The sequence below is a fragment of the Pelophylax lessonae genome, assembly GCF_965119305.1.
Source record: "Pelophylax lessonae genome assembly, chromosome: 10".
NCBI lineage: Eukaryota > Metazoa > Chordata > Amphibia > Anura > Ranidae > Pelophylax > Pelophylax lessonae.
This window is the reverse complement of record NC_138777.1, coordinates 46240246-46268200: the sequence shown is the minus strand read 5'-3', so window position 1 is coordinate 46268200 and position 27955 is coordinate 46240246. Positions and strand designations below refer to the sequence as shown.

General features: G+C 43.9%; 1 protein-coding gene across 2 annotated transcripts in view; it reads left to right on the top strand.

Moving 5' to 3' along the window:
- Window positions 1-27955, top strand: part of CSTPP1 (centriolar satellite-associated tubulin polyglutamylase complex regulator 1) — a 244201-nt gene that overhangs the window by 169019 nt on the left and 47227 nt on the right. For both annotated transcript variants that reach the window (XM_082271144.1, XM_082271145.1), the window contains exon 4: window positions 26828-26912. In XM_082271144.1, coding sequence (XP_082127270.1) covers window positions 26828-26912 — 85 coding nt within the window. The remainder of the gene's footprint in view (window positions 1-26827; window positions 26913-27955) is intronic.

Below are 27955 nucleotides of genomic sequence, written 5' to 3'. Positions count from 1 at the left end.
AGCTTTTTTTCTCATTGAAAATACTATCAACAATGTAGTAATTTTTCCCAGATTCCTTTCTTTCAGTCACTACTGAGAAAAGTCATTTTGTAAGCCTCACTTTTATTGTGGCTGGAACAGACTGCATATCTTGGTTAGTCCTAATTATAGGGAATTTCAGTTGCCCAGAGAGTGGCTTCGAAGTAAGGTTTGCGGTAGACGTTTTTGGGTTGGTTCACAGAGAAGAGCAAAGCTAAATAGAAATTAAGCTGCATGGACCTACTGACCCTCGAATAATCCACATGCGGTATTAAATTATTCTAATACAGCAAATGCTGATTGTGTTTGACTTTGGTTTATACAACTGATATTATCAGCGTGTCTGCTATCGGAGAAGCGTCTCTGGTTTTCATCAGCAATATAATACTGTATGTTCCAAAGTCACCGAGCTGCTGTACATGACCAATCCACAACCAGTAGCTAGCCCTCAAAAACAGAACTGGAAGTCAACTAGGATATTAACCCACTCTTGAAAGGGATAAATGTACTCAAAGTGAACCTGTGCATAGGCAATGTGCATTAAAGCCCAGCTCAGTCCCCCTCCCACTCTGCTTTTTCCACCTTTCCTCCCCGAAGCCTCTCCTCCACTTAAAGTGGTTGTAAACTTTAGACTTGAAATTTGAACAAAGCATATCCCTCTATAGTGCGTACTTGTCTCAGTTAAGAGCACTAAGTGTCGTTTCTGTCTGCTGCTCCGTTCCTCTTCTATCAGCGTGAATCACTTCTGACATATTTTCCTGACACCAAGAGAAAAATGGTGACGGGGAGGGACCTCCAACTGATTGACAGCCTTAGCTCTGTTCCTGTGTGCTCTGTGGAGGGGGGTGTGTCCCTTCCCTCCAATCAGCTCACAGAACATGCCTCATTGAGCTCTGCTTAGTGTAATTTCAGTTCTACACCTCCTTTTTTCTGAGCTCTCAGACAAGCTTTAAAATTTAGCACTTTGAAGGGATGTAGAAAGGGCTGCAGATAAACAGATATAAATTATGAAGGAGGTACAGACTACAGCTCTGCATGTTCCATCGTTCCTCTGCCTATGGAGGGGGAGGGGGGGGGGTGTCTCTTTCTTCCAATCAGCTCTCACATAATGTAAGTCCAGTCTCCCCACCTACCCCTATGTGCTGCCTAAAGATGAAGAAAGATTTCTAACACAATCTGCCCTTTTCAAAGAATGTAGAAAGGAGAAGACAGCAAATATACAAATAAAACATATGAAGGATGATTTGTTTCATCTCTGTGTATCACCTGAGGCTAGTCACTTCACTGGGTATATGTAAGGGTTTATGTGGATCAAAATTTGGCCAGTTCTGCCGGGGCCAGCCAAATTTTGATCCATGTATGGGCTAGCTGGTTGTCCACCAGTTGATCTATCGATCAACTGGTGGACAACCAGCCTGTCAGGTTTTTCCCAAATGATCATTGTCGCCGGCTAGAAGTCTCAGTTCACACATGTGATGCGGGAATCAGCAAGATTCCTGTGCAGGTTCCCACAACGTATCTAAGTCGCAGGCAGTTCACACTGCTCTCTGCCAACCGCTGCGGTTGTCAATAGAAAGTTATTGACGCCCCCAAATCAGTTTGCAGAATGCAGTGCGAACTGTGGAATCGGATCGCATGGGTGTGAACACCCATGCAATCCGATTTCAGTGCGGACCAAAAAAAGGTCCTGCACCATTCTGGTGCGAATGCGATTCGATTTCAGCAATACAAACTGTATGGCTAAATTTGCATTACACAGACATCGTATGTGATGTGCACAGCAATGCGGTGCAAATCACATGCGATGTCTGGTATCGCATATGTGTGATCCCAGTCTAATTGATAACACTGATTATTGTATTTAGAATACAGTAGCTCCCCCCATCCACAACAAATGTGTGGTGGTTATGGGAATTGGGTCTTTTTTTTTGTTCAACCCGCTGGTTGAACAAAAAAAAAAAAAAAACGAATTGTGTATAGCCTGCTTTAGATGGGGCCTCTGGACATGACAGCACCCATTGGCCACTTACAATTGGCTGATTAGCTGTGGAAAGTCTAGCAGCCAGAAACACTTTCCCTGGATGCAAACGGTCTGCAACCAGGTCCGGCCAGGGACCCTAATCGCATGTAACCGGCCAGGGTCCCTAATCGCATGTATTCGCATGTAACCAATGGTCCCGGCCATCCATTTTTACAAGTGGCTGTGCTGCAGCTGTTTGCGCACACTGTGTGTATGCAATTGTTTCCCTGCCAACAAGGATCCACTGGCAGCCACCCGTGTGATGTGCCCTAACAAAGGTAGAAATATCATCATATAGCATCAACAGATTGCATAGAGCTTTAAAATATAAAGGGAGACAGATACAATGCAATAGAAGAGGGTTCGGAGGGCCCTGCTCATGGTCCTGCTTATTCATTTGTGCTGTCTATAGATGTCTTCCCCTGTATTGCATCGCACTGGCCTGACAACGCCACACTTCCTTGGTGGTCCAGACTGGTAATCACTCCAGGTGGAAAAAAAGCTACATTGCTGGTAATTCCTGGTATCCATATCAGCTGTCTGGGTATATTTCAGGCTGTAACACAACCCCCTCGTCCCCCCCACTCCCGAAATCCTCAACATTTAAATTTATTTGCCTGTTTGCTAAACATTTACTCTAAACAGCAATTTGAGAATGACAACATCATCTGTCTACTGGGGAAGGGTGACCTCCAGCTGTTTGTAAGCTGCATGTCCCATGATGCTGAGCTGCCCTCCCCCGGACTCCCCCGGACTCCCCAGGTATCACTTAGCACTTGCCACATGGCCTAGAAGCGCATGGTGCTGTGCACAGGGCATCCGTACAGATGGGGAGGGCCAGATAGCTGGGAGGTAAGGAGGAGGTGGGGAACAGATGGGCACAGCGGGCCTGCGGTGGTTAGAACAGCTGGCTCCAGTTTAGCTCTGTCATTTTATGCTTCCTTCTGGGAAGATCAGAGCTCCATGGGCAGTCTGCGTGCTGGCTTCTCAGTTTGGGAATTAAAGGTTTGCGCTTTTCTTTTTGGAGGGATGACTGTCCCCTTTGGCCCGTAACTTGTTTATTTTTCTTCTATTCCTGCACGCTGGAACAGCAAATTAGCAAAATAGCGAGGAGTTTGTTTTCATGAGACAGATCCTAGTCATAGAGTGGCCAAGTCTTCCTCTGATCTGGGATCTTTATAAATAACTAGGAACCCACATGGTGACTTTACTGCCCACCGTTTAGAATACTATGGTGTAACCCTGTCATTGCTGGCTGGACAGTCCACAGAATGTACTGCACATAGGTCAGAGGTCAGAATCTTGAAGTGGTTCTTAAGGCAGAAGACTTTTTACCTTAATGCATTCTATGCATTAGGGTACAAAATCTTCTGGGTGCAGTGCCCCCTCCAGCCCTTCATCTTATACTTACCTTAGCCCCACCTCGATCCAGCGATGTACATGAGAGAAGAGGCTCTCCCAGGTGTCTTTCTCTTCTCATTGGCTCACAGAAAAAAGAGAGCCATTGGCTCCTGCTGCTATTAAAGCCAGTGAGCCAATGAGGAGAGAATGAGGGTGGGGCCAAGCTAAGCTCTGTGTGTGAATAGACAATGTCCATTCACAGGAGCACAGCTTGGGAGTGAGCCTGTTTGAGTGCCCCCATAACAAGAGGCTTGCTATTGGGGGCACTCTGCAGGGGGGGGGGTGGAAGAGCCAGGACTGCCATCAGGGACCAAAAAAGAAGAGGATTGTGCCATGCAGCTGGCTCTGGAGTACATGTATGCTTGATGTGGCTGCAGGAGATCAGCAGCACTAAGATGGGGCAATATTTGGTTAAAAAAAAAAAAAAATTATATGGCTTAGAAACTTCCTAAAGGACAAGTACAACCAAAGCTTGTTTGGCTGTACTTCTCCTGTGGATCACACGAGTGCATTGCGTACGTTCTGCACTCCTGTGACCCGTTTTCAACAAACAGCGGGCTAAAGCCCCCTGTCGGCTGACATCACTGAGACGGTCAAGACTCGGTAAAGATCGTGACCATATGGTCAGGATCCGTCCACATGCCTGGACCGGCACCCAGCTTAGAATCTCAGCGTGCCGCTGAGAGCCAGAGCCAGCTGCTTCCACCCCTCCACAGCCCAGCACTCCAGTGAGAAGGGGGGGGGGGGGTTCAGAGCACTGCTGACTCTGACTGAAAAGTCATTTGCTCTCTGCTTAAGGAGCTCTGAGAACCGAGTGATCTGCAGTGTTAGATCGCTCAGTTCTCAGTGTTAGAGCCGGCGAGGGACAGATGCAGCATCAGACCGATCCATCTAGGTAAGAATGAATCCTGAAAAAAACCCAAACCTCATACGTCTCTTTAAAAATTAAAGTGGTTGTGGTTGTGAAGGTAAGGTTCTTCTCTGAGGTCTGGAGGAGTAACGTATCATCCTTTAACCCTTTTGATAACCCAAAGGGTACAGGCAGAATGGAAAACAATTTTTTGTTTTATTACTTTCTCTGTCTTTTGTAGATTGTTTGTAGCTTTGTATTGAATCTTTTCTATGTTATTTTTGGAAAAATCAATAAAATAGAATTTATAAAAAAATAAGTAAAATAAAAAACAAAGCTTTATTTCTGGCTTTTATGTCCTTCAAGAAAGCCTTTAATTCCCTGGTTATCTTTGGCTTCAATACTTTCAGTTACTGGCCCAAAAAGCATGCAGCAAGTGAAGTCAGTTTGAGGCCGAATACTTGATCTGCATTCTTTTTCTGGGTTTCTTTGGCTCAAAATGTAAAACCTGGAGGGTTAGCATATAAGCCAAGCAATATGCATTTTGATAATTAGAGTTCAGCAATGGCAGCCTCAGTGCTTCTCTCACTACAGGTTTCCCTTACACATCTTAACACTTAAACCTCCTCCTACCTTAACCTTTACCAAGTAATCTGACTCCTAAAGTAAGCCCTTACCTCTTCACCTTGTCCCCAAAGCTGAACCTGACACTAAGGTCCCTTTACAGCTCCTCTGAAAAACTAACTGCAGTGGACCACTTTTCAGAAGTGTGAGATCAATGGTTTGCAGGCATTCAGGGGTGTTACTGCTTTTTTTTTCTTAAATACTTGTCTTTTTTTTTATTCCAAGGGGGATTTTACATATATAACACCGCAATCACGTGCCTACGTGTCGAGTCTTTGGCATGCGGTTGCAGCATAGCCCTGTTGTCTTTAATGGGCTAGTTTGGCAAGCAGGAGCGCCTGCCAAAGGCGACGCAACGAGGTAAATTTGCCACGTCACGCCCGGAGCAGCCATGTTCATTTTTAGGTTGATGGTGGTAAAAACACTTATCGACCACCTGTTTTTTCTGCCCATATGAACTTAGTCTAATACTTGCCATCACTCCAGTGGTCTCCAAACCTTTGCTTGCCTTTGGGGCGCTATTCCATCCGCGGACACTAACAATGGGGTATAATTCCTGTTGCTGATATCAGCGATGGGACACGATTCCTTCCATTAATGCCAACAATGAGGTATAATTCCTTCTATTGATACCAATGATGGGCTACTGTTCCTCCCACTGACACCAACGAGGGGGAAGAATTCCTCAACCACGTGCCTACGTGTCAAGTCTTTGGCATGCGGTTGCAGTGTGGTCCTGTTGTCTTTAGTAGGCTTGTTTGGCAAGCAGGAGCTCCTGCCAAACGCGACACAAGGTCAATTTTCCACGTAACGCCCGGAGCAGCCATGTTAATTTTTAGGTTGATGGTGGTAAAAACACTTATCGACCACCTGTTTTTGCCACCCTTATGAACTTAGTCTAATACTTACCATCACTCCAGTGGTCTCCAAACTGCGGTCCTTTGCTTGCCTTTGGGGCACTTTTCCATCTGCGGACACTAACAATGGGGTATAATTCCTGTTGCTGATATCAGCGATGGGACACAATGCCTTCCATTGACACCAACAACGAGGTATAATTCCTTCTATTAATACCAATGATGGGCCACTGTTCCTCCCACTGACACCAACACGGGGGTAGAATTCCTTCTTTTGACACCAACGATGGGGTAGAATTCCTTCTATTGACACCAACCATGGGGCACTGTACCTCCAACTGACACCAACAATGGAGTACCATTCCTTCCACTGACATCAACGATGATTCACTAGTCCTACCACTGACACCAGAGATAGAGCATTGTTTACTCCCCCCCCCCCCCGCGAGCTCTAATCTGGCCCCTCTAAAGTCTAAAGGACAGTAAACTGGCCCTTTGTTTAGAAAGTTTGGAGGCCTCTGCTCTAGACCTAACTCCTGAAATAAACCTTCACTTTTTTACCCTCATGTGCAACACTTGACCCAAAACTCTCTAAACCCTAACCTTGACCATAACTAAACAAAATCCTCTAACAATAAACTCATCTAAACCCTAATTCTACTTTAGCTCCTTCTGCAACATACTGGCCTTTTCTGGTGGCGAAGCAATCAACACTGCCCTACACCAAACGACACAGCACTGAGATGCCACGGCTAAAGACTTGTAATCCAATATGACTGAACTCATGTCAAATAACTGGGACGCCGGTGCTATAAAACTTTGTCTTTTTTATGATGTTGAGATGGAGTTCAAAATTTCCATGACCTATCCTTACAGAAAATGTATTTGGTGCTATAAAATGCATAACCTGACCTTCTGGTGTTCACTGGAGAAGAGATCATTGTGTATAAGTGAGTCTTTGTGCCAAACACAAATTTATTGGAATGGATACTTGCCGGAGTTCTGTGCATGCCAGGTTCCTGTGTGGCACGAAGTTCCTTCTCCTTCCTTTATAGCAACAAATTGTGTCTATGGTTGCTGGGAAGAGATCCAGAGTGTCATGATGGCATCCAGGGACAGTTGGAGGTTCAACACTGCCAAGTCTTCAGGAAGGCAGGCTCACACCTCCTAGGGCACATTTTGTATAGTATCATCAGAATCTAAACCATGCTTCCTGCAGATGCTTGATATTTTGTCTTGTTTAAATGTTTTACTTTTCTCTTGATGCCTTCAGGTAGATCAGGGACTTAATGCAGCTCACCTGGCTCCCAGAACCGATATAGTGATGCTGTGAACCTAAAGGTGCTTATATGGCAGAATTGTTGGGTTCTATCACCGTAATCCCAAGTTCACAAGAAATGGTTCATATGGTTATTCACCACTAAAAGAAACCTCTCCTGTTTACAAGATATAAGCTGCCATTCCTGACCTCTTCTGAAAATGCTATCACGCTGTGCCTCTGGCTTCAATACTAAAACCCAAAAAGGGATGCAGCAAGAAGTCAGTGGGACCAAAATTCCTGATATGTATATTCTAAATGTTTGATGCTGAAACACGCAAAAGTTGATCTGTGAATGGCCCTGTTGGCACCACTAAGCTCGCTAAACATTGATGTGAGGATAAAAGGAGCTCGCGGGATCGGGTATACTGACAGTCACAGGTACTGGAGGTCTGAATACAATAGCTGGCAGGGCAGATTCATCCATCCATACGGTTTAGCATGGATGAACTAAAAATCTATGTGCGTATGGCCAGACTTATTTAAGGTCAATAGCTTGGAAAAGCTAAAGTGGTTCTAAAGGCAGAAGGTTTTTTAACCTTAAAGGAGGTGTAAAGGCAGAATGTTTTTTATCTTAATGCATTCTATGCATTAGCAGCCCTCCTCAGCCCCCCTAACACTTACCTGGGTCCCTCTCTGTCCAGCGATGTCCATGAGTGTCTCAGCTGTCCGAGATTCTCCCTCCTGATTGGCTGAGACACAGCAGCAGTGCCATTGGCTGCCACTGCTGTCAGTCATCAGTCGTCAGTCAGCTAGCCAATCAGGGAAGAGGGAGTTGGGGCCTGGGCGGGGCTCTGTTTCTGAATGGTCACAGGGAGCTGTGACTCGGCTTGGGTGCCCCCATAGCAAGCTGCTTGCTGTGGGGGCATTGAACAGGAGGGAGGAGCCAGGATTAAAAAAGAGAGACCCGGGAAGAGGAAGATCGGGGCTGCTTTGTGCAAGAATCACTGCAACAGAGGAGGTAAGTATAACATGTTTAGTATATTTATAGGGAAAAAAACGAGACTTTACAATCAATTTAATGCATTCTTTTCATTAAGGTAAATCTGGGTGCAGCTCCCTCCCCCGTTATACTTACCTGAGACCCATCTTGATCAAGCAATGTGCATGAGAGCAGGGGCTCTCCAGGGTCTCTCTCCCCACATTGGCTCACACAGCAGTGGAAGCCATTGGCTCCTGGCCCTGTCAGTCACAGCCAATGAGGAGAAAGCAGGGGTGATCGTTGCTCTGTGTTGCGAATGGATAATGTCAATTCACAGGAGAGCAGCTCGGGAGTCAGCAAGCCTGCTCGAGTGCCCCCATAGCAAGAGGCTTGCTATTGTGGGCACTTGGCAGGGGGGAGGAGCCAGGACTGCCAGAAGAGGGCCCAAAAAGATAAGGATCTGTGCTGCTCTGTGCAAAACCATTGCACAGAGCAGGTAAGTATAACATGTTTGCTATTTTTTTTTTTTTTTTTTAATTTCAACCTTTTAGAAACTAAGTTTCAACTTCAGTGAAAGTATTTATATCATGCCTCCAACTAACAACTGAACTTTGAAATCTTCCATCAGCTCATCCCCCCATTGTTATTACCCTTTGTATCACTTGCCCCACCCTATTAGATTGTTAGCTCTTATAAGCAGGGTCCTCTTAACCCTCTTGTATTTTATTGTATTGTATCTGTACTGTCTCCCTTTAGATTGTAAAGCTCTGTGCAACCTGTTGGTGTTCTATAAATCCTGTATAATAATAATAATCTATCTTCAATACTCACCTACATGCTAAACCTGTCCCCCGCAGTACCTCTTCTAGGCCACAAGATGTCCTCGCTCTTTTGGGTTGATAGACTCTCAGGGGTGGTACAGCTCTGCATAGAAACCAATCAGCTTCCAGGTTCTATTGTCTAAGCTTAATTGAACAAGCTGAAGTTAGAAGCTGATTGGCTACCATGCACAGCTGCACCAGATTTTGCACTCTCCAGTTTTAGTAAATTAACCCCCCAGTGTCACCTAAAGAGTTAGTTCATCTTTTTAACCACTTAAGCCCCGGAAGATTTTACCCCCTTCCTGACCAGGGTTTTTTTTTGTGAATTTTTACTGCGTGACTTTAACGGACAATTGCGCGGTCGTGCGACGCTGTACCTAAACTAATTTGACATCCTTTTTTTCCCACAAACAGAGCTTTCTTTTGGTGGTATTTGATCACCTGTGCGATTTTTTGATCATGCGCTATAAACAAGAAAAGAGCGTAAATTTTGCAAAAATAACAATATTTTTCACTTTTTTTTTATATGAAATTCCCCCCCCCAAAAAATGTAAAAATCAAAATTTTTTAACATTTTCGGCCAATTTGTTTTATGCTACATATGTTTGGTAAAAAAAATTGCAAAAAGCGTATTTTGATTGGTTTGCGCAAAAGTTATCGCGTTTACTAACAAAGGGAAAGATTTTTGTCATTTTTGGTGTTTTTTTTTTAACGAGTAATGGCAGCGATCTACGATTTTTTTTTGGCGGTACTGCGACATTGCGGCGGACAGATCGGACCCTTGACTGACATTTTTGACACTTTTGGGGGTACCAGTGACATTACTGCAGTAATCAGTGCTATATATATGCACTGTTACTGTAAAAATGACACTGGCAGGGAAGGGGTTAACTGTATTGGACAGGGAGGGGTTAAGTGTGTCCCTAGGGGCATGTTTCTAACTGTGATGGGACAGGTCTTCTATTGTAAAAACAGAGATCAACGGTTCTACATAGTAGAACCGTCTGATCTCCATTTTTACACAGGGGAGAATGACAGGCGGCTTGTTTACATAAGCCGTCTGCCTTTCTCCCGCTCTACCGACGATCGTAGTGTGACCGGCGGACATCGGGTCCGCCGGTCACACGCCCGGACTCCTCTGTGAACGAGCCGAGGCGGGCCCGCGCCTCAGCGGGCGCGCGCTGCTTGCCCGCTATTGGCTCAAAACCCAGTGACAGGCTAGTGACGTAGATCTACGTCACTCTGCCTGGCCGGGGCTGACTGACGCAGTAAATATACATATACTGTGCGCAGTCGGAAACCGGTTAAAGGTTTCTGTGCAATCAAAGGGTCATAGTAATTTATAAACCATTGTCTAGCATAGAAAAATGGGGCATATTTTCTACATGACATACCGGTAGGCCATGTTGTGCTTCCCCGAAGCCTGGCCAAAAAAAACAATTATCCTGACCAATCTGTCACCTCCTGTTTAGGAACACAGGTCTCTGTGTTCATACAGTGAATACAACCCCCACACAGTTAGAAAGCATCCCCTAGGCACACATTCAACCCTTTGATCGCCCCTAGTGTTAACCACTTCCCTGCCTGTGTCATTAGTAAAGTAACCGTGCATAATTTTAGCACTGATTTCTGTTGTAATGTCACTGTTCCCCCAAAAGCGTCAGTTCATTGTCTTACCTGTCCGCCGCAATGTTGCAGTCCCGCTAAAAATTGCTGATCGTCCCCATTACTAGTAAAAAAATAATAATGATGACATAAATCTTTCCCCTAGTTTGTAGACATGATAACTTTTGTGCAAACCAATCAATATACACTTATTGGGATTTTTTTAACCAAAAATATATAGCAGAATACATATTGGCCTATAATGATGAAAAATTTAGATTTAAAATTTTTTTCATTGGGAATGTTCTATAGCAGAAAAAAATATTGTGTTGTTTTTTTTTTTTCAGAATTGTCACAGTTTTTTTGTTTATAGCGCAAAAAAAAAAAAAAAAAATTGCGGAGGTGATCAAATACCACCAAAAAAAATCTCTATTTGTAGAAAATAAAGGATGTAAATTTAGTTTAGGTACAACGTCGCACGACCGCGCAATTGTCAGTTAAAGTAATGCAGTGCTGTATCACAAAAAATGGCCTGGTCATTAAGGGAGTAAAACCTTCTGTTCCTTAAGTGGTTAAGTAATGCTGGATGTCATTCAGCCTGGAAGAGCAAGGACATCTAGTGGTCTAGAAGAGGTACTGTGGGTGACAGCTCTGGATTGAAGGCAAGTCATGAAGACAGATCTGCTTATCTAATCTTAAAACTGTTGGACATTGTCCATGAATTAATATTTAGCCTGGAATTACGTTTTTATACTTAAAGCAGCAGAGAGAACTCTGTGATTGGAGAAGAGGCTGCTCACAGTACTTTGGCAGGTCTTGCAATTCGGCTTTCCTGCTAGCCCCCCTATTTATTTTATCCCGCTAACACCCCCCCCCCCCCCTTCATTTATTTCAAGCAAAGAATGTGCAATTCTATGATTCATAAATATGTGGCATTCCTTATTTTTTTTCTTTAGGCAGCTGTATAGCTGCAGTAAGTTCATATTGCTGCCTTTTAAATGGACCCTTTAGTATTTTCAACACATAAAACATATAATGTGCATGTGAAAGGCTCCAGGGGCCCATTCACATTATTGTGTTGCCATAACTTGCATTACTTCAATGCACAGTAAGGTGATTTACGCACGTTGGAGTGATGCGATACCATTCATTCATAACACACATGTGCTAACGCAGCACAACAATGTGAATGGGCCCTTAGGCTTTCCTTTTACCAGCTATGCTTTGCTCAGATTGTTGTAGACTGGGTGCGGAGTATGTCTGGTATGACTGACAGCAATAACAGCCTGCAGTAATCTGACACTTGAGCGATATAAAAAGACTTCAGACAAAGCAAATCTCCAAAGAGACCATACAAGAAGGAACTTCATCACAACTTGCCACGGACCATGGTTATCTAGTCATCTTTGCAGTAATAAACATCTAGCTTTTATGAAGCGCTCTCACGGATGCACACAGGACTGTATGAGGGCACAGTGTGGTCAGTTTTCTAGCTATGCTCTCCTTCAGTGATCAGACTTGTCCTGACACACCCCGGCTGCACAGCCATTCACTGGGAAGCCCAGTGTATTGCTGCTTCTCCTCCCCCCAGTTCTTCTGCAGCTGAGAACAAAGGGAATGTGATCACTTATAAAAAAGGAACAAAATGTATTTATGTCTTTTTATATCCATACAAAAAAGTTTTGCCTTTCCATTTCTATTTTAAATAGAATGGGTTGTTTTACAAAGGGATTCTTTGCAATCACTTTAAGCGCCGGTTCATACTACCGCGACGCTACTTCGGGTGGCGACCTCCGAGGTCGCGGTGCGAGCAGCGCGCCGCGACCTCGGAGCGGCCGCCACGGACTTCATAACATTGAAGTCTATGGCGGTCGCCTCCTGGTCGCCCCAAAGAAGCTCCGGACCCTTTTTCTAGGTCGGAGCGACTTGTGTCGCTCCTATTAGAACGGGTCCGTAGCTTCCCTATGGGAGGCGACCTGTGAGGCGACCAGGTTGCCTCACAGGTCGCCCTAGTGTGAACCGGCACTAAAAGAAACCTACAGGTGCGTCTCATAAAAAGTGAAACTCATATTTTATATAGATGCGTTACAAACAGAGTGATATATTTCAAGCATTTCTTTCTTTTAATTGTGATGATTATGGCTTACAGCTAGTGAAAACCCAAAACGCAGTATCTCAGAAAATCAGAATATTACATAAGCCCAATAAAAAAAAAAAGGGGGGGATTTTTAATACAGAAATGTTGGATTACTGAAAAGTATGTCCATGTACAGTATAGTATGCACTTGGTTGGGACTCCTTTTGCATGAATTACTGCATCAATGCAGCGTGGCATGGAGGCGATCAGCCTGTGGCACTGCTGAGGTGTTATGGAAGCCCAGGTTGCTTTGATAGCGGCTTTCAGCTCATCTGCATTGTTGGGTCTGGGGTCTCTCATCTTCCTATTGACAATACCCCACAGATTCTCTATGGGGTTTAGGTCAGGCGAGCTTGCTGACCAGTCAAGCACAGTGATACCATGATCATTAAACCAGGTATTGGAACAACCCCTAACAACTTCAGAGGAAACCTGCAGCCAGGCTACATTTACAACCACTTTAATTGAACAAGCTGAAGTTAGAAGCTGATTGGCTACCATGCACAACTGCACCAGTTTTTTTAAATTTTCCAGTTTTAGTAAAGCAACCCCTTTATGAATTCCCCATACTGTGTCTAACTTTTGTGTTCGTTTTTTGATTTTGAACTGAAAAATCTCTTGTGAAAGTAGAATCAAAAACAAGCCTAAGTGGCAGCTCTGATACCTGTTTACCCACAGGTTTACTTTATAGAGAGGGAGATGAATGGGAGGGTCATTCCTGCAGATGTAGTGGTTAACATACCTAAACTGCAGCATGCGACGGTTTTACTAAAAGGGTCGCACCAATGTGTACTGCGGCACAATACTATTAAAAACAGGGCTGGATTCCCAACACTGCAGTAAGCACATAACATTTGCCACTTTTAAGGGCAAAGTAAAAGTTGCGCTACAATGCCCCCCTCCCCATCAACACCCCCTTATTCCCCCAGCTGCTCTTTTTAGCCACCTGGATGAAAAGAAAGTCCTGTGTAAGGCACAAGTTGCTGGAGTATTTCTCAGTCTTTCTGCTGCTAATGGAAGAAAAATGCTAGCCTGCTAACAATACAGGGAAAATCCAACTGATTGTCTTTAGCACCTATAGACACAGGCCTACTGTGCCTAATAGTAAATCTGGACAAAAGTACATGAGGAAGGCAGCGCATGAACCACATCGGGATGCAATGGATAAGGAAGTCAGGTGAACATCCAGTATAGGAAGGGTTAACAGTTTATTGGTATTGATAACCGGAAAACAAAGTACATAAAATGCTTACATCCCCCTGGGCTGGAGTAGACAAGGGCACCTGGCAGCAAGCAACATGAGTGCGAGGAGGTCAGTCTCCCAGGACCGCTGAGCGGTGTGTGCACAAAGCCGGAAACCAGCCGGCGCGAGGATGATGACTTGATAAAGCGCATAGCGCGAAACATGTAGTCATGGCAACCATATAGCTTATGGTCCACCCTGGTTCCTGGTATTTCCCCGCAAGTGGCGCCTGTCCGGCTGATGTCACTGCTACGGAACTACAGCGGAGTCCTTTCATCCTCGCGCCGGCTGGTTTCCGGCTTTGTGCACACACTGCTCAGCGGTCCTGGGAGACTGACCTCCTTGCACTCGTGTTGCTTGCTTCCATGTGCCCTTGTCCACTCCAGCCCAGGGGGATGTAAGCATTTTATGTACTTTGTTTTTCGGTTATCAATACCAATAAACTGTTAACCCTTCCTATACTGGATGTTCACCTGACTTCCTTATCCATTGCATCCCGGTGTGGTTCATGCGCTGCCTTCCTCATGTACTTTTGTCCATATCAGCACCCTTCCTATGCTTGTTGGCTAGCAGCAGAAAAACCACTGGGGAGCCTCACAGGCTTACTTCTATCCCTCCACCCTAAGCCCCGGTTCACACTTGTGCGTGTGCGGAGTTCGCATGTAATGTCGGAGCGCATTGCTCCGACATTACATGCGATCAGCTGTGCGGTGCGAGTTTAGCCATACAAACTGTATGGCTAAATTTGCATCGCACCCGCAGCAAACACGCACAGGAGGCATTTTTGCAGCCGCATCAGGATCGGATCGCACAGCGGTTCACACTTGTGCGATCCGATCCTGTGCGAACTGCACGATCGCACTGCGATATGCGATCAAACTGGGGGTGTCGTTAAGATTACATTGACACCCCCAGCGTATCGCATATGGCAGTGTGAACTGCCGGGGGTGCGTGTGCGATGCGGGAACAGGCTGCGAGTTCGCAGCCTTCCCGCATCGCATCAGTGTGAACCGGACCTAAAGGCACCCCAGGAGCGCCAGATTTGTGATTATTGCTTTGACTTCTGGACTGGATTTTTTTCCTATGGCTGCCCTGGGTGCGAATCTCTTTACTGAGCCATTAGTTGGCTAACAGCAGAACAACCGCTGGGGAGCCTCACAGGCTTACGTCTATCCCTCCACCCTACAGGCATCCCAGGAGCGCCTGGTTTGTGATTATTGCTTTAATAGTAAATCTGACCCGCCTGAAAACATTAGTATAAGACGTGTGTTTTAGGTGGTGTTTTTATATGCAGGAAATCTTATCTAATAGCACAAGTGTATTATTAAACTTTTACAGAGTGCCCAATTAATATTCATTAAGATGGAGCCAGCATCTAATTTGGCAGTGGTTCAAACCCTACCCCACCCTATCCAAGACTTAATAAAAGAGAAGATGTTTGGCATAGAAGAACTCCAGTAGATTGTCTAACAGCTATTTTTTTTCAAGCATGCCCAAGAAGAAATTTCAGCCCTTGAAGTCCAAAGCATTTGCTGGAGGACATGAGGCTCAGTTGACTAAACGGTAAAGCATGTGTTATTTATTTGCCATAGTGGTCGTCTGCCATGTGACTGTCAACTCTCATTGGCCTCCACTGCTTAAAATAACAGGGCACATAATAAAGATGATAGTTTAGGGAGCTGAATGATATCTAAACCCAAAAAACAAATGTAATATAATTCAGTTTACCAGTCTTTAGATGTGGTGGCTGCATTCATGGGCATCCGCAGAACCTTTTTCAGGGGGGGGCATCATTTTAAGGTCACCCATGCTCCGCCCCTTTTTAACAATGTCAAGAAGGGGCAGGGCTTAGTCCTTATACTTATTTTGTGTGTTTATTTTTAAAGGGCAAACGGCAGAATTTTTTTTTAAAGCATTTGTTAACCTAAAAAGAAAATGATCCTGTTCCCTTAAATCGTATTATACAGCACAGTGCTTATGCTGTGTAATTTGGCCTCCCGTATCACCCAAAATACCTAGCTGATCCTGCCTGGCTATGTCCTCCCCTCTGTAAACTGACCACGGTATACCATGGCTGCTGAACCCTGACACTGTGGTCAGTTTACGTGCCTCCGTCATCCGCGGCTCACCTGTCCTCCTCTCTCCCCCCTCCCTTCCCGCCTGTCTGCTCCTGTGTCAGTGCCCCTCCTGCTTCTGTAGTTTCATTTAAAGTTTTATATCCTGTCGACAGTCTGTTTACTAATCCTGTGTGCCCCTGTGTCTGTGTTTTATAAAAAAATAAGCCACTCTTTACAAGTTTTCAGAGTGCCAAACGCTGCTCATGTGACCCGCCGCCTCTTTCCCTCCCTTCCTCCTCCCCTCCAAACTAAGGACAGTGAGGAATCCTCAGCCCCACCCACTGCAGGCAGCTGTCGGACAGGAAGAGGAGAGAGCCGACAGGTCACATGAGCGGTGCTCGGCGCTCTGAAACTAGAAAATAACGCCTTATTTTTTTAAAACACAGACACAGGGGCACACAGGATTATTAAACAGACCAGACAGAATGGTATAAAGTGGTTTAACAACCACTTTAAAGGGGAAGTTTAGATTCCAGGGGGGGGGGGCATTTGCCCCCCCTTGCCCCTACCTGCGGATGCCCATGGCTGCATTGACAAAAACAGGCTGGCTGCATGCAGCTCTGAGCTGCTCGGAACAAACGGTACGGGTTAATGCTTCCGTGTGAATGAGCCCCATAGTATATATGAAGCCACCCTGTTTTTCCATTTTGGGTAGAGTAAGGCTGGGTACAGATGGATTGAAAGTTGATTGGCTCCACAGGGACTGGTTGTTTTAGGCACTTTTACCTCTTCTGGACTGGAAGGATTTGCCCCCTTAATGACCAGGCCATTTTTTGCGATTCGGCACTGCGTTGCTTTAACGGACAATTGCGCGGTCCTGCGCCGCTGTACCCAAATAAAATTTACATCCTTTTTCCCACAAATAGAACTTTCTTTTGGTGGCATTTGATCTCCTGTGCAAGTTTTTTTTTTTTTTTGGCGCTATAAACAAAAAAAGAGTGAGAATTCTGAAAAAAAATATATATATTTTTCACATTCTGCTATACAACATTCCCAATAAAAAAATCTATATTTTTTCATAATTTTAGGCCAGTTTGTAGTCTGCTACATATTTTTGGTAAACAAAAATCCCAATAAGCGTATTTTGATTGGTTTGCGCAAAAGTTATCGCGTCTAAAAACTAGGGGAAAGATTTATGTCATTTTTATTTATTTATTTATCTTACTAGTAATGACGGCAATCTGTGATTTTTAGTGGGACTGCGACATTGCAGCAGACAGGTCGGAGCCCTAACTGACATTTTTGACACTTTTTGGGGTACCAGTGACATTAGACATGCTGCAAAACTTTAATTGATCAGTGGCTGCAGCCAAGATTCAAGCCATGTATGGGCAGGCTGATTGTACCCAAATTGATTGATCAATCAACATAGGTACAACCAGCCTGTCAGATTTTTCATGCGAGTATTGCCAGCAGCTATAGCTGCTAGCAATAATCACTGTATGTTTTCCTGCCCCAGATAGCACCGTGCCCCCCTCTCCCGCTAGGAGAAACCAATAGCTAAGTGGGAGGGATTCCCCCATCAACACTGACTGTTTTAAAGGGGGAATTGACCCATGGTTGCAGGGAAAAAAATGCTCTATCTATGGCCAGCTTAAGGGGTGGATTTAATAAAACTGGAGAGTGCAAACTCGGATGCAGCTGTGCATGGGAAACTAGTGTTCCCAAACAAATGAAATATAGTTTTATTATTATAAATACCCTGAGAGCCGGTTCACACTGGGGTGACTTGTCAGGCCACTTAGTCGCCTGACAAGTAGCGCTCCATTCAGTGCAATGGAACTGTTCTAATCAGAGCGACTCAAGTCGCTCCGACTTAGAAAAAGGTTCCTGCACTATTTGGGGGCGACTTCGGAGCAGCTTGCATTGACTTCTATTAAAGAAGTCGTTTGCAAGCCATGCTGAAGTCGCGCTGCAGGGGGGCGGCTTCAGAGTCAGGCGGCTTTGAAGTCACCCCTGTGTGAACCGGCTCTAAGGGTCCATTCACATGGGCACACCCAGCACCCAGGAGTGACATGTTTTATGTCCAGCCGCATGTACAAATCTGTAATAGGCTGCAGCTGTATGCGGACAACGTACATTTACCTGTGCACAGGGGTGGATGTGCATACCTGGACGCAGGCAGTTTGTGTGGCTCCTTGCTCCAATTTGAATAAGCCCTAAAGCTGAACTCGGGGATAAGCAAATTGTGTTTAAATGCAAAAGGTATGTGTATTCTTATTGTATTTGGTGTGTTATTTTTTTTTTTTTTTTCAGATCTGTGCAGTAATCCAGCAAGAAATAGCTTCTGCACTTTGCCTCTGTGCAGGAGCTTCCTGTAGTAAAGACCAATCATTGCTGCTCACACTCCTTGTGCTGGGTGACTGGTCTTGTATCCGCCCCTTCTGTAGTTTTCTGCAGACAGCCTGTAGTGGGTGGAGCCTGCTGGGTCACTCTGACAGCTCTTCTCTCTGCACAGGCTACATACAGCAACAGCACATTAATGATGTCACTGCTATTTTTACAAGGTAGTAACTAGGTGTTCTCAACTAGAAGTGAATTTTCTGTTTAATAATATATTTCAATTACATTTTTTCGCTTGGAGTTCACCTGTAGATAACCTTGGTCTTTGTACTGCTTCTAATGCCTTTTTACTGAGCATCTTAGCCTGCAGTTCTCCTCCATTGGCAATGATGACTATAAACATGAACAAAATGGAAGAAATGTGCTGTAGCCAATCAGATTTATGCTTTGGCTGCTGTCACATGCAATAGACTGATACCAGATATGTTCTGGTTCCGTGCTCTGCTTCCTTGTTACATCTTTTCTATGTTTTCTTTTAACACTCAGCCGTCTAACAGAGCAAGATGCTAAATGATATTTCACGCTGCTGTTCCCTTTCCCAGAGTTGCCCAGGGAGAGATTATATGACTTGTCTGTCATGGTGTTCCTGTGTGTAAAGCTGTTTTCCAGCATCCCAATTTACATTTATCACAAGTGCAGATACTCATTACTTTGCGGTTTGCTGCCCCGACCGAAATCTACTGCTGAGTCTCCCCCTGCTGCCTGCAGGGAGTATTGTTCTATATTTTTTACTTTGGTAAAAGAAAAAGTAAAATACTAAATAGTTGTGTTGGAAGTAAATAACAGTAAAATAATAATAATAAAAAAAAAAACTTAATATAAGGAAAGCTCACAGAGGGCAATTCGTTTTCTTGTTTTAAATAATGTGATTTTACTAAGAATTACTACGCCAATAAGGATCAACAACAAAGGTCAACATTTGTATTTATTTTTTTTAATTTAATTTCTTTCTTTTTTTTTTTTTTTGCTATAAGGTGCATGTCAAGCATAGAAGTATACAGGTAACAGTTGATACATGTGTTAAATGTCCGTCTCACCCAGGGGAGCTTTAATTCTAACCAATAAAAGTGATCAAATCAGTCTTCCTTGTTTGACAACCAAACGAGATATAAGCATATTTTGCATCAAGAAAGAGAAGGGGAACAAGGTTGATGGGGAAAGAAGATATGCCATAGTGAATGCATGAACAGGGGGAGGATGGATGTGAGCATAGGCGTGCGCAGGGGGTGTGCCAGGTGTGCCTGGGCACACCCTAATCACTACGCTGCAGGATGGAGAGTGGGGAAAAGGGCTAGTAAATATGTAATTTACTGGTGCCTTCTTTTTCCAAATGAACATTGTGAACACAACTAGGTTTACTATGCTTCAGTTTGTGAATGAACAGGAAGCTGCTCAGCACAGAGCACTTCCCATTCATTCACTGTCCAGTGCAGCGGAGGCTGCAGAGAAAGGCGTGTGTGTGTGTTTGAGCTTTGGGGTGCACACCCTAATGCAATGGGCTGCGCACAACTATGGATGTGAGAATGAAAAAAAACACAAACATATAGGCACTAAGAAGTCCGTCCACACAGCATTAATAATAGTGTATAATGACCATAACCAGTCCAATGAAAAAGTCTTAAAAAGTCTTATGGCAGGCAATAATAAGAAAATGATAAAAGTCTTGCTGCACCAGGCAGCTTTTCTAAGAGATGAGGGAGGAAGCTCTGGAAACATGCAAAAGAAAAATGGCACCCGAGGCAAGAGCGCGCATGTCCACTGCGGACTTGGCGCATGCTCAGAAACGCGTCATGCATTTCCGGGCCCCGGGATATCAGCAGCGTCACGGACGTGACCCTTCCTCCCTCTACTGCAGTGTACACTCCTGTTGGATGACCTGGACACACTGAGACCATGGCCGGCCACCTTCTCTCCTGTTCCACGCCTCACAAGCTCACGGCTTACTACAGAGGGACGGCACCTCCGGTGGACGCCTTCACTTTCATGTTTGCTCACCACCAACAGCTTTTGTGAGTTGCTGCTATTTAGTTGTTTTTTATATATCCTTATTAAAGCAGTCTGCACCCAGAGGGCTTTTTTTTCTTTTTTTCTTTTATATGAGAATGGAAGGTTGGGAAAAGGAGAATAGGTATAGAAGGATTGGGTCAAATCTGGGTGCACAACTAAGGAAAAGAGGGGGGAATAGGGTAGAGGACAACAAGAACATGAGTAACTCATTAATAAACTATTTCAACCAGAAAACGGTGGAAGCATTATTTTTCATTTTTTCATGTTCTAAATTTTTTTTTTTTAGTGCTTACAGATAGCATGCTAAGTGGTAATGCCAATTGGGATTCAGACTGTGTTTGTGTTTAGCTGAACTTGGATGTCTGCAGAGGTCTGAAAGTCTGGTGATCCGCATCTGCAGTGGAAGGATCTCCCTGCTCCTACCTCATTCATGCTGTGGTCTGTGCTTTCTCCATCTCTCCTACTGTTTCTTCATCATTACCCTACCAGTTGTCAACTTATGGCGATTTAGCCATGGTTTTATGTCACCGACAGCCCACCTTCAGCTAACATGTTACATTCAGTAAGCAGTATTGCCGCAAGAGTAAACAAACCCTATTAGTTGGGGTGTGGGCAGTAAACTTGGCACAAGTAAACAAAGCCCTGCTCCTCTAATAAAATGGCTATTTCCATATAAAGTCAAAGCGTAGTATAGCATGGCATTGTATGCCACTAGGGAAAGATTAGCTGCAGGGACCCACATCGAAATACCAATGACTTTCCTTTTGTCCATTGTTTTTTTTTTTTTTTTTGTATTTATTGAGCACTGTACCTCCTTATAGGTCCTCCTTAAAAGTTACATGCTATGTTGTAACTCGCTTGCTAACAGATAGGAGAGAAGAGCCGGCAACTCCAATGTCCTTGATGCAAAAATGTATTGGCTACATTTGAGCATTAAAAAGCAAGCAGCTGACGCCTTTCGCCATGAGTCTTAGTCATAGCCTTAGTCACTTGCTAAACAGGCAAAAAATTTGGGGGAGCATACCCATGTATTTCCAAAGCTGCTGCAGCTATGAACCAAAAGACATGTATATTAAAAAAGAATAGCGCGCAAATGCAAAAGAAATTACTACCAAATCTGAAGAGAGTCCATAAATAAAAATGGGGGTTTGGTCCCACCATATGGCCATATCGTGCTCAAGCCCACTACTGCGTCAAAGTACCCCATTATCAGTGGGTCCTACACTATCCATGAAAAAGAGATGAATCCAGCCCTTCTAACCCTTGGAGTGGGCTTGAGCACGATATGGCCATATGGTGGGACCAAACCCCCATTTTTATTTATGGACTCTCTTCAGATTCCTTAGTCACTTGCTAAGTCACAGAGTCTTTGGTACGGTATGCGTAATTCACAACTGGAGCACCACATCGTAATAGTCAAGTCCAAATACAAGTCTATTGCAAAGGCAAATTGTTTGCGAAGCCAACACGTTTTGGAGACAGTGCCTCTGCCCCCTCCATCAGGGCTGTAAAACCGTGTACCAGTATTTTTGGATTGGACACAATATTTAGTCTATAGTTGATTTATATTGAGATGATTTTGCACAACAGTCCATTGGCAGCTGATTCCGGCAGCTTCGTCACTATATCTGTCACAGTGGTGTTTCCATACATGTGAACACTTTGTAACTGTTTTAAAATAGTATCAGGAAATGTTTGCTGCCTCCTGAGCTCAATACTAAATCAGTACCCGAGACTGATTCCTATCACAGCACCACCTCCCATTTCATCCCAGCAATCAGTTCTTTACCAGGCAGCCCTGATCACAGAAGAATATGCAGGAGCTTATTGTTATCATGAGCCTCCATCATGACCAAATCATGAACATCACAAGCACCTGTTGACAAAGCCCAGAAGACTGTGGATTGGGTCATGCTGGAGGATCTGCTCTTGGAATTGTGAAGTCATTGATTTTCTACTCAAACAGATGTAGCCTTTCAATGCCTTTACCCATACCCAGGATTATCAAGGGAACCTAGGCAGTAGCTAAAGACCTGGTGGATGTCTAGGGGCTCCACTGCAATCAGCATTCTCCTGCAGTAAACCTGGGTGCATAGCGCAATGAATAAAGCAGTGAATCTCCTCCTAAAAGAGAGCTCACATTTACAGTATCTTACTCTAGTTGTGGCGTTAGACAGGAAATAACAGGGAAGCATTTTGAATCCATAGAGGGGACCATTTTGTGTCACAGGTATGTATTTTAGTTACAGAATTACCTTTTATACACCATTTAGGTTCTAATGAACTAAATATTATTACTATATGGGAATTTAAATAAAAAAAAAAATAAAAAAATTATACTCACCTTGGACTGATGCTGCATCTTTCCCCTCCACTTCTGAGACTGAGTGATTAAAGACCGCTGATCATTCAGTTCTCGGTCTTCAGTGAGCAGAGAGCCAGTGACTGTCCTTCACCAGCTCAGTGTCTGCCCCTCTAGCGCTCACTGGAGTGCTGGACTGTGCAGGGAGTTGATGCAGCTGGGTCAGTCTCCTAACAGCTCGCTGAGAGGCAGAGCCAGCTGCCAGTCCAGACATCTGGATGGATCCTGGCATTAAAGTCAGGATCTCTCCAGAGTCTGGGCAAGCTCTGTGACATCAGCTGACAGTGGACTTTAGCCTGCTGTCAGCTGAAAACAGATCAAAGGATTGCAAAACTAAGTGCACTCCTTTGCCCCACAGTAGAAAGCTATTTTGGCCCTACTTTTCCTTTAATAACAGTGGTAAAATCTGGTGCAGCTGTGCATGGTAGTCAACCAGCTTTTAGAGCCGGTTCACACTGAGGCGACACGACTTCGGGGGGCGACCTATGAAGTCACGTGCACCGATGTGCACCGCGACTTCGGCGCGACTTGCAGGGACTTCACATAATGGAAGTCTGTGCAAGTCGCTCCGAGGTCACCCCAAAGTAGTACAGGACCCTTTTTCTAAATCGGAGCGACTTGTGTCGCTCCTATTAGAACGGGTCCTGTACTACTCAATAGACCGCGACCGACCGTGACTTGTCAGGCTGACAAGTCGCTTGACAAGTCGCGGCAGTGTGAATGGGCTATTAACGTCAGCATGTTCAATTAGGCTTTGACAAAAAAAACAAAGCTGATTGTTTTTTTATGCAGAGCTGCACCGGATTTTGCACAGTCCAGTTTTAGTAAATCTACCCCATAGTGTAGAAGGTGAAGGACAAATAGTATAGGTTATTATAGTTAAAAAAATGATCTATACCTATTAATATTAATAGGGGACTTTGACCTCATAAACAGCCCCCAACAGCTTGATAGGCTTTTTTTCAACCTAATTATGCAACTATCTACAAGATTATCTTCGACTAGTATATGTAGACTGTATGCTATAATTTTAGTTGTATAACCTCAGTCTCCACTCTGGCCTTTCTTTGCTGTACAGATCTTGAACCCAAGCCAGTACAATCCATGGTATTTATTGTATTCTGCATTACAGAGGACACTGCAGTCTCGGTGGTTATTCCCGGCCTTATGTTGAAATATCATTGATTCTTGTCTGCCTTTAACTCCTGCCAAGAGTTTCATGGGCCGCTCCCAGCAGCCTTGTGGCGTGGGGGGGGTTTTGGGGAGAGAAACCACTGTGAAAATTATAACTGTTCTGCAGATATTTATACACTATGAAAACACATGTCAGTTCTTGACACCCCCCTTTCTGCCTACCTTCACATGAGACATCCTGACCACCCAGGACCCAGGCCATGTTTACAGCATGAGTCTGAGTCTGAATCAGAGGGCAGTACATAGAAACATTGGAGCAGACTGAGGCCCATCATACAGTGACGAAAATAATTATTGATCCCCTGCAGATTTTGTAAGTTTGCCCAATTATAAAGAAATTATGGGTCTAGAATTGTTATCATAGGTGTATTTTAAATGATAGATACAGAATGTTAGAAATTGAGTTGAAGTTCAGTGAGTAAAATAAGTATTTGATCCCCTACCATCCAACAATAATTCTGGCTGCCACAGACTGGCTACCACAGACTGGCTACAGTATGTTCTCATGTGGTACACAGATAAGTCCCATCAATTTAAGAAGGTTCTCCTAATGACAACTCATTATATGTATTAAAGACAGCTGTCAACATGATCTTTCTTCCATTCAAATCTCACCATCATGGTCAAGACCAAAGAGCTGTCAAAGGACGTCAGGGACAAGATTGTAGACCTGCACAAGGCTGGAATGGGCTACAAGACCATCAGCAAGAAGCTTGGTGAAAAGGAGACAACTGTTGGAGGGATTCGCAAATGTAAGAATTAAAAAATAACCAATCACCCTCAGTCTGGAGCTCCATGCAAGATTTTGCTTCATGAGGTAAGGATGATCATGAGAAAAGTGAGGGATCAGCACAGAACTACATGGAAGGAACTTGCGAATGATCTCAAGGCAGTTGGGACCACAGTCACCAAACAAACCATTGCTAACACAATACTCCGTCATTGATGCCCGCAAGGTTCCCCTCCTCAAGAAGGCACATGTACTGAAGTTTGCCAATGAACATCTAAATGATTCAGAGAAGGATTGGGAGAAAATGCTGTGGTCAGATGAGACCAAAATTGAGCTCTTTGGCATTAACTCGACTCGCCTGGTTTGGAGGAAGAACAATGCTGTCTATGACCCTAAGAACACCATCCCTTACAGTCAATGACAGAGGTGTTAACATGATGCTTTGGGGCTGTTTCTCTGTTAAAGGTACAGGCTGACTTTGTCACATTGAGGGGCCAATGGACGGGGCCATGTATTGTAAAATCTTGGATGAGAACCTTCTTCCCTCAGCCAGAACACTGAAGATTGGTCTTGGATGGGTATTCCAGCAATGACCTAAAACATACCACCAAGGCAACAAGAAGAAGCACATTAAGGTCATGGAGTGGCCTAGCCAGTCCTCAGACCTTAATCCTATTGAAAATGTAAGGAGGGAGCTGAAACTTCGAGTTGCCAAGTGACAGCCAAGAAATCTTAAGGATTTAGAGAAAATCTGTAAAGAAGAGTCAACCAAAATCTCTCATGAGATGTGTGCAAACCTGGTAACCAACTACAAGAAACATCTTACCTCTGTGCTTGCCATCAAGGCTTTCTCCACCAACTACTAAGTCATGTTTTGCTTGGGGATCAAATACTTATTTTAAATACTGAACTCTGAACTGCAACTTAATTAATAACATTTGTATTGTGTTTTTTTCTGAATTTTTGGTTGATTTTCTTTCTATCATTTAAAATACACCTATGATAAAAGTTATAGACCCTTCATTCCTTTGTAAGTTGGCAAAGGTACAACATCTGTAGGGGATCAAATAATTATTTTCCCCACTGTATATAGCCTTGGCTTAGTAATACTTTTAAAACTTATTTTTAACTACTTTACCAGTCAGGGCCTGTACAGATTAACCTTGAAAGGCAGCACTTGGTACATGGTTCCAGCATCTACCAAGCTTGTGAACTTATGCTGAGTATAGTTACACTATAGGGCTAAAGTATGTGGACAACCTTACAAATTATTGAGTTTAGGGGCAGAATTCAAGCTTTGTAAAGACATGGTTTGAGTGAGGGGTTTGGTGTGAAGGAACCTGGGTGGCCTGCAAAGAGTCTTAACCTTAACGCTATGGAACTCCTTTGGGATGAATTAGAATGCCAATTGCAAGTTATATCTTCTCACCCAGCATCAGTCCTTGACCTTATAAATCCTTTTTTTAGGCTGAATAGGCAAAAACCGCCACAGACACACTCCAGAATCATGTGGAAAACCTTAATGCGTATGGATAATTAAACAAGTTCATAGAGGTGTGATGGTCAGGTGTCCACAATCCTTTTGTCATGTAGTATATCTCCATTCACCAGGTTTGACTTTTTGAATTGAGTTCTTCATATCTTGTCACACCTCTTCTGAGCACAGGTTCAAAGTAGTTTCATTGGTACTGGATGCACAATGTTTATATACTTACCCAACCACACTCTCGCCACTTTTCTGCACTGCTGGAGCCCTTGCTAACAGTGGGTTCCAAGTTTCGGGGAATCCCAAGTGACAATATTTGGGTCTGAGCAGCCAATCACCAGAGCCGAACACAGTTACAAAATTATGCTGTGTGAGAATATAGCTACTAAACCATCACGGTTGTTATCCCTGTCCATTAATCCACTGTTTGTAATAATGTTTGACAGCTGCCATTCCATCAACAATTCAACAGTATTCATCAACTTAGACCAAGAATGGCCAGTCATCTGCCTGTTTCCACCAAGAGTAACATCTTAAGGGGCTTGCGTAGATAGGCATTTTTCTGCTTATGAATTGCTTCTCTTCCTCGTACAAATCATTGTGAATATAAAGCAGCTTGAAACAATTAGAAGCAGCAAATCAAAGCAACACAAAAACAGATTGAAACCTGTCTACATAAGACCTAGAAGCTTGTAAAATTGTTTTTATTTGCACTTTTAGTTTCAGAAAATGGCTGTGATCCTCTGAAAGTCTAACCGTATGTCTCCTGCAGATCTCCTGACCATGAAGGAATATCACTGTCTGCTGCAGATGTTGTGCCCAGACTTTCCCATGGACCTGACACAGAAAGCAGCAAGGTGAGTGAACAGACACTTCTATAGACACACAAAGTAATGCACACATTATTTTAAAACCTTTACAGCAAGCTTATCTGTAACGCCATGATCCTTGAGTCCAGTCGCTATACATCGGGCTGTGACAACAATCCCTTCTCGGCTTTGGGTAAATGAGAAGACAACCACCACTCAGGTGAGCAATCCCGGTGCGTGGGTGCTGACCCCGACTCGCCACCACTGCAACAGTAGAAATGAATGAGAAATCGGCCGCACACCACCAGCTGCACAGGATACAGAGATAGACGCGTTTCACACTTTCAAAGTGCTTATTCACTTTGAAAGTCTATGAGTCTAGGGAGACTTAAAAGAGATGTATGGTTTGGATTAATGTGCATCTGTGCAAACAAATATTCTGTGTACTATAACCAAACATATCAATTATTTCTTATTTCAAATTCCTGTGAATCGCATCTGTAAAATTCAGTTGTATTATACTGTATCAGATATGTTCATTCATATAACAAATCACATCTATTCAATATAAGAGGACAAAAAAAGTGCAACTGTGCAATTTAATCCCTTTAATCCCAGTGCATAAACAATTAAAAAATACTAAAAAAGGTGCTTACATAAACAAAGTCCACATATGCACTAGCAGGGCTAGTGTCCCCTTGCTTCAACAAGCGGCGAATATATTTGTATGATAAGATGAGAGTATTATCAATATATATATATAGTGACTGATTAGGAACACAAATGATTTGATGTGGAAAGTCTCTTTGTCCAATAAAACCAGGTAAACAGGGGTGCAGATCCAGGCTAGTCTCTCAAATCACCAACTCAGCCACCAAGAGCCTTCACCACACCACGTGCTCCCCCCTAGGTAATAAAAACGTACCCTTATCGTAAAGGTCAAGCGCCTTGTACCAAAACCAGTAATCTTCCACTTTTGGATGGTGATCCACCTTGCGATCCTGATACCATGGAAATCAGCGCCACCACTCAATGTCTCATGTCCACTCAATGGAATGCCATGTAATAAAAACGATAGGGACCCATAGCGT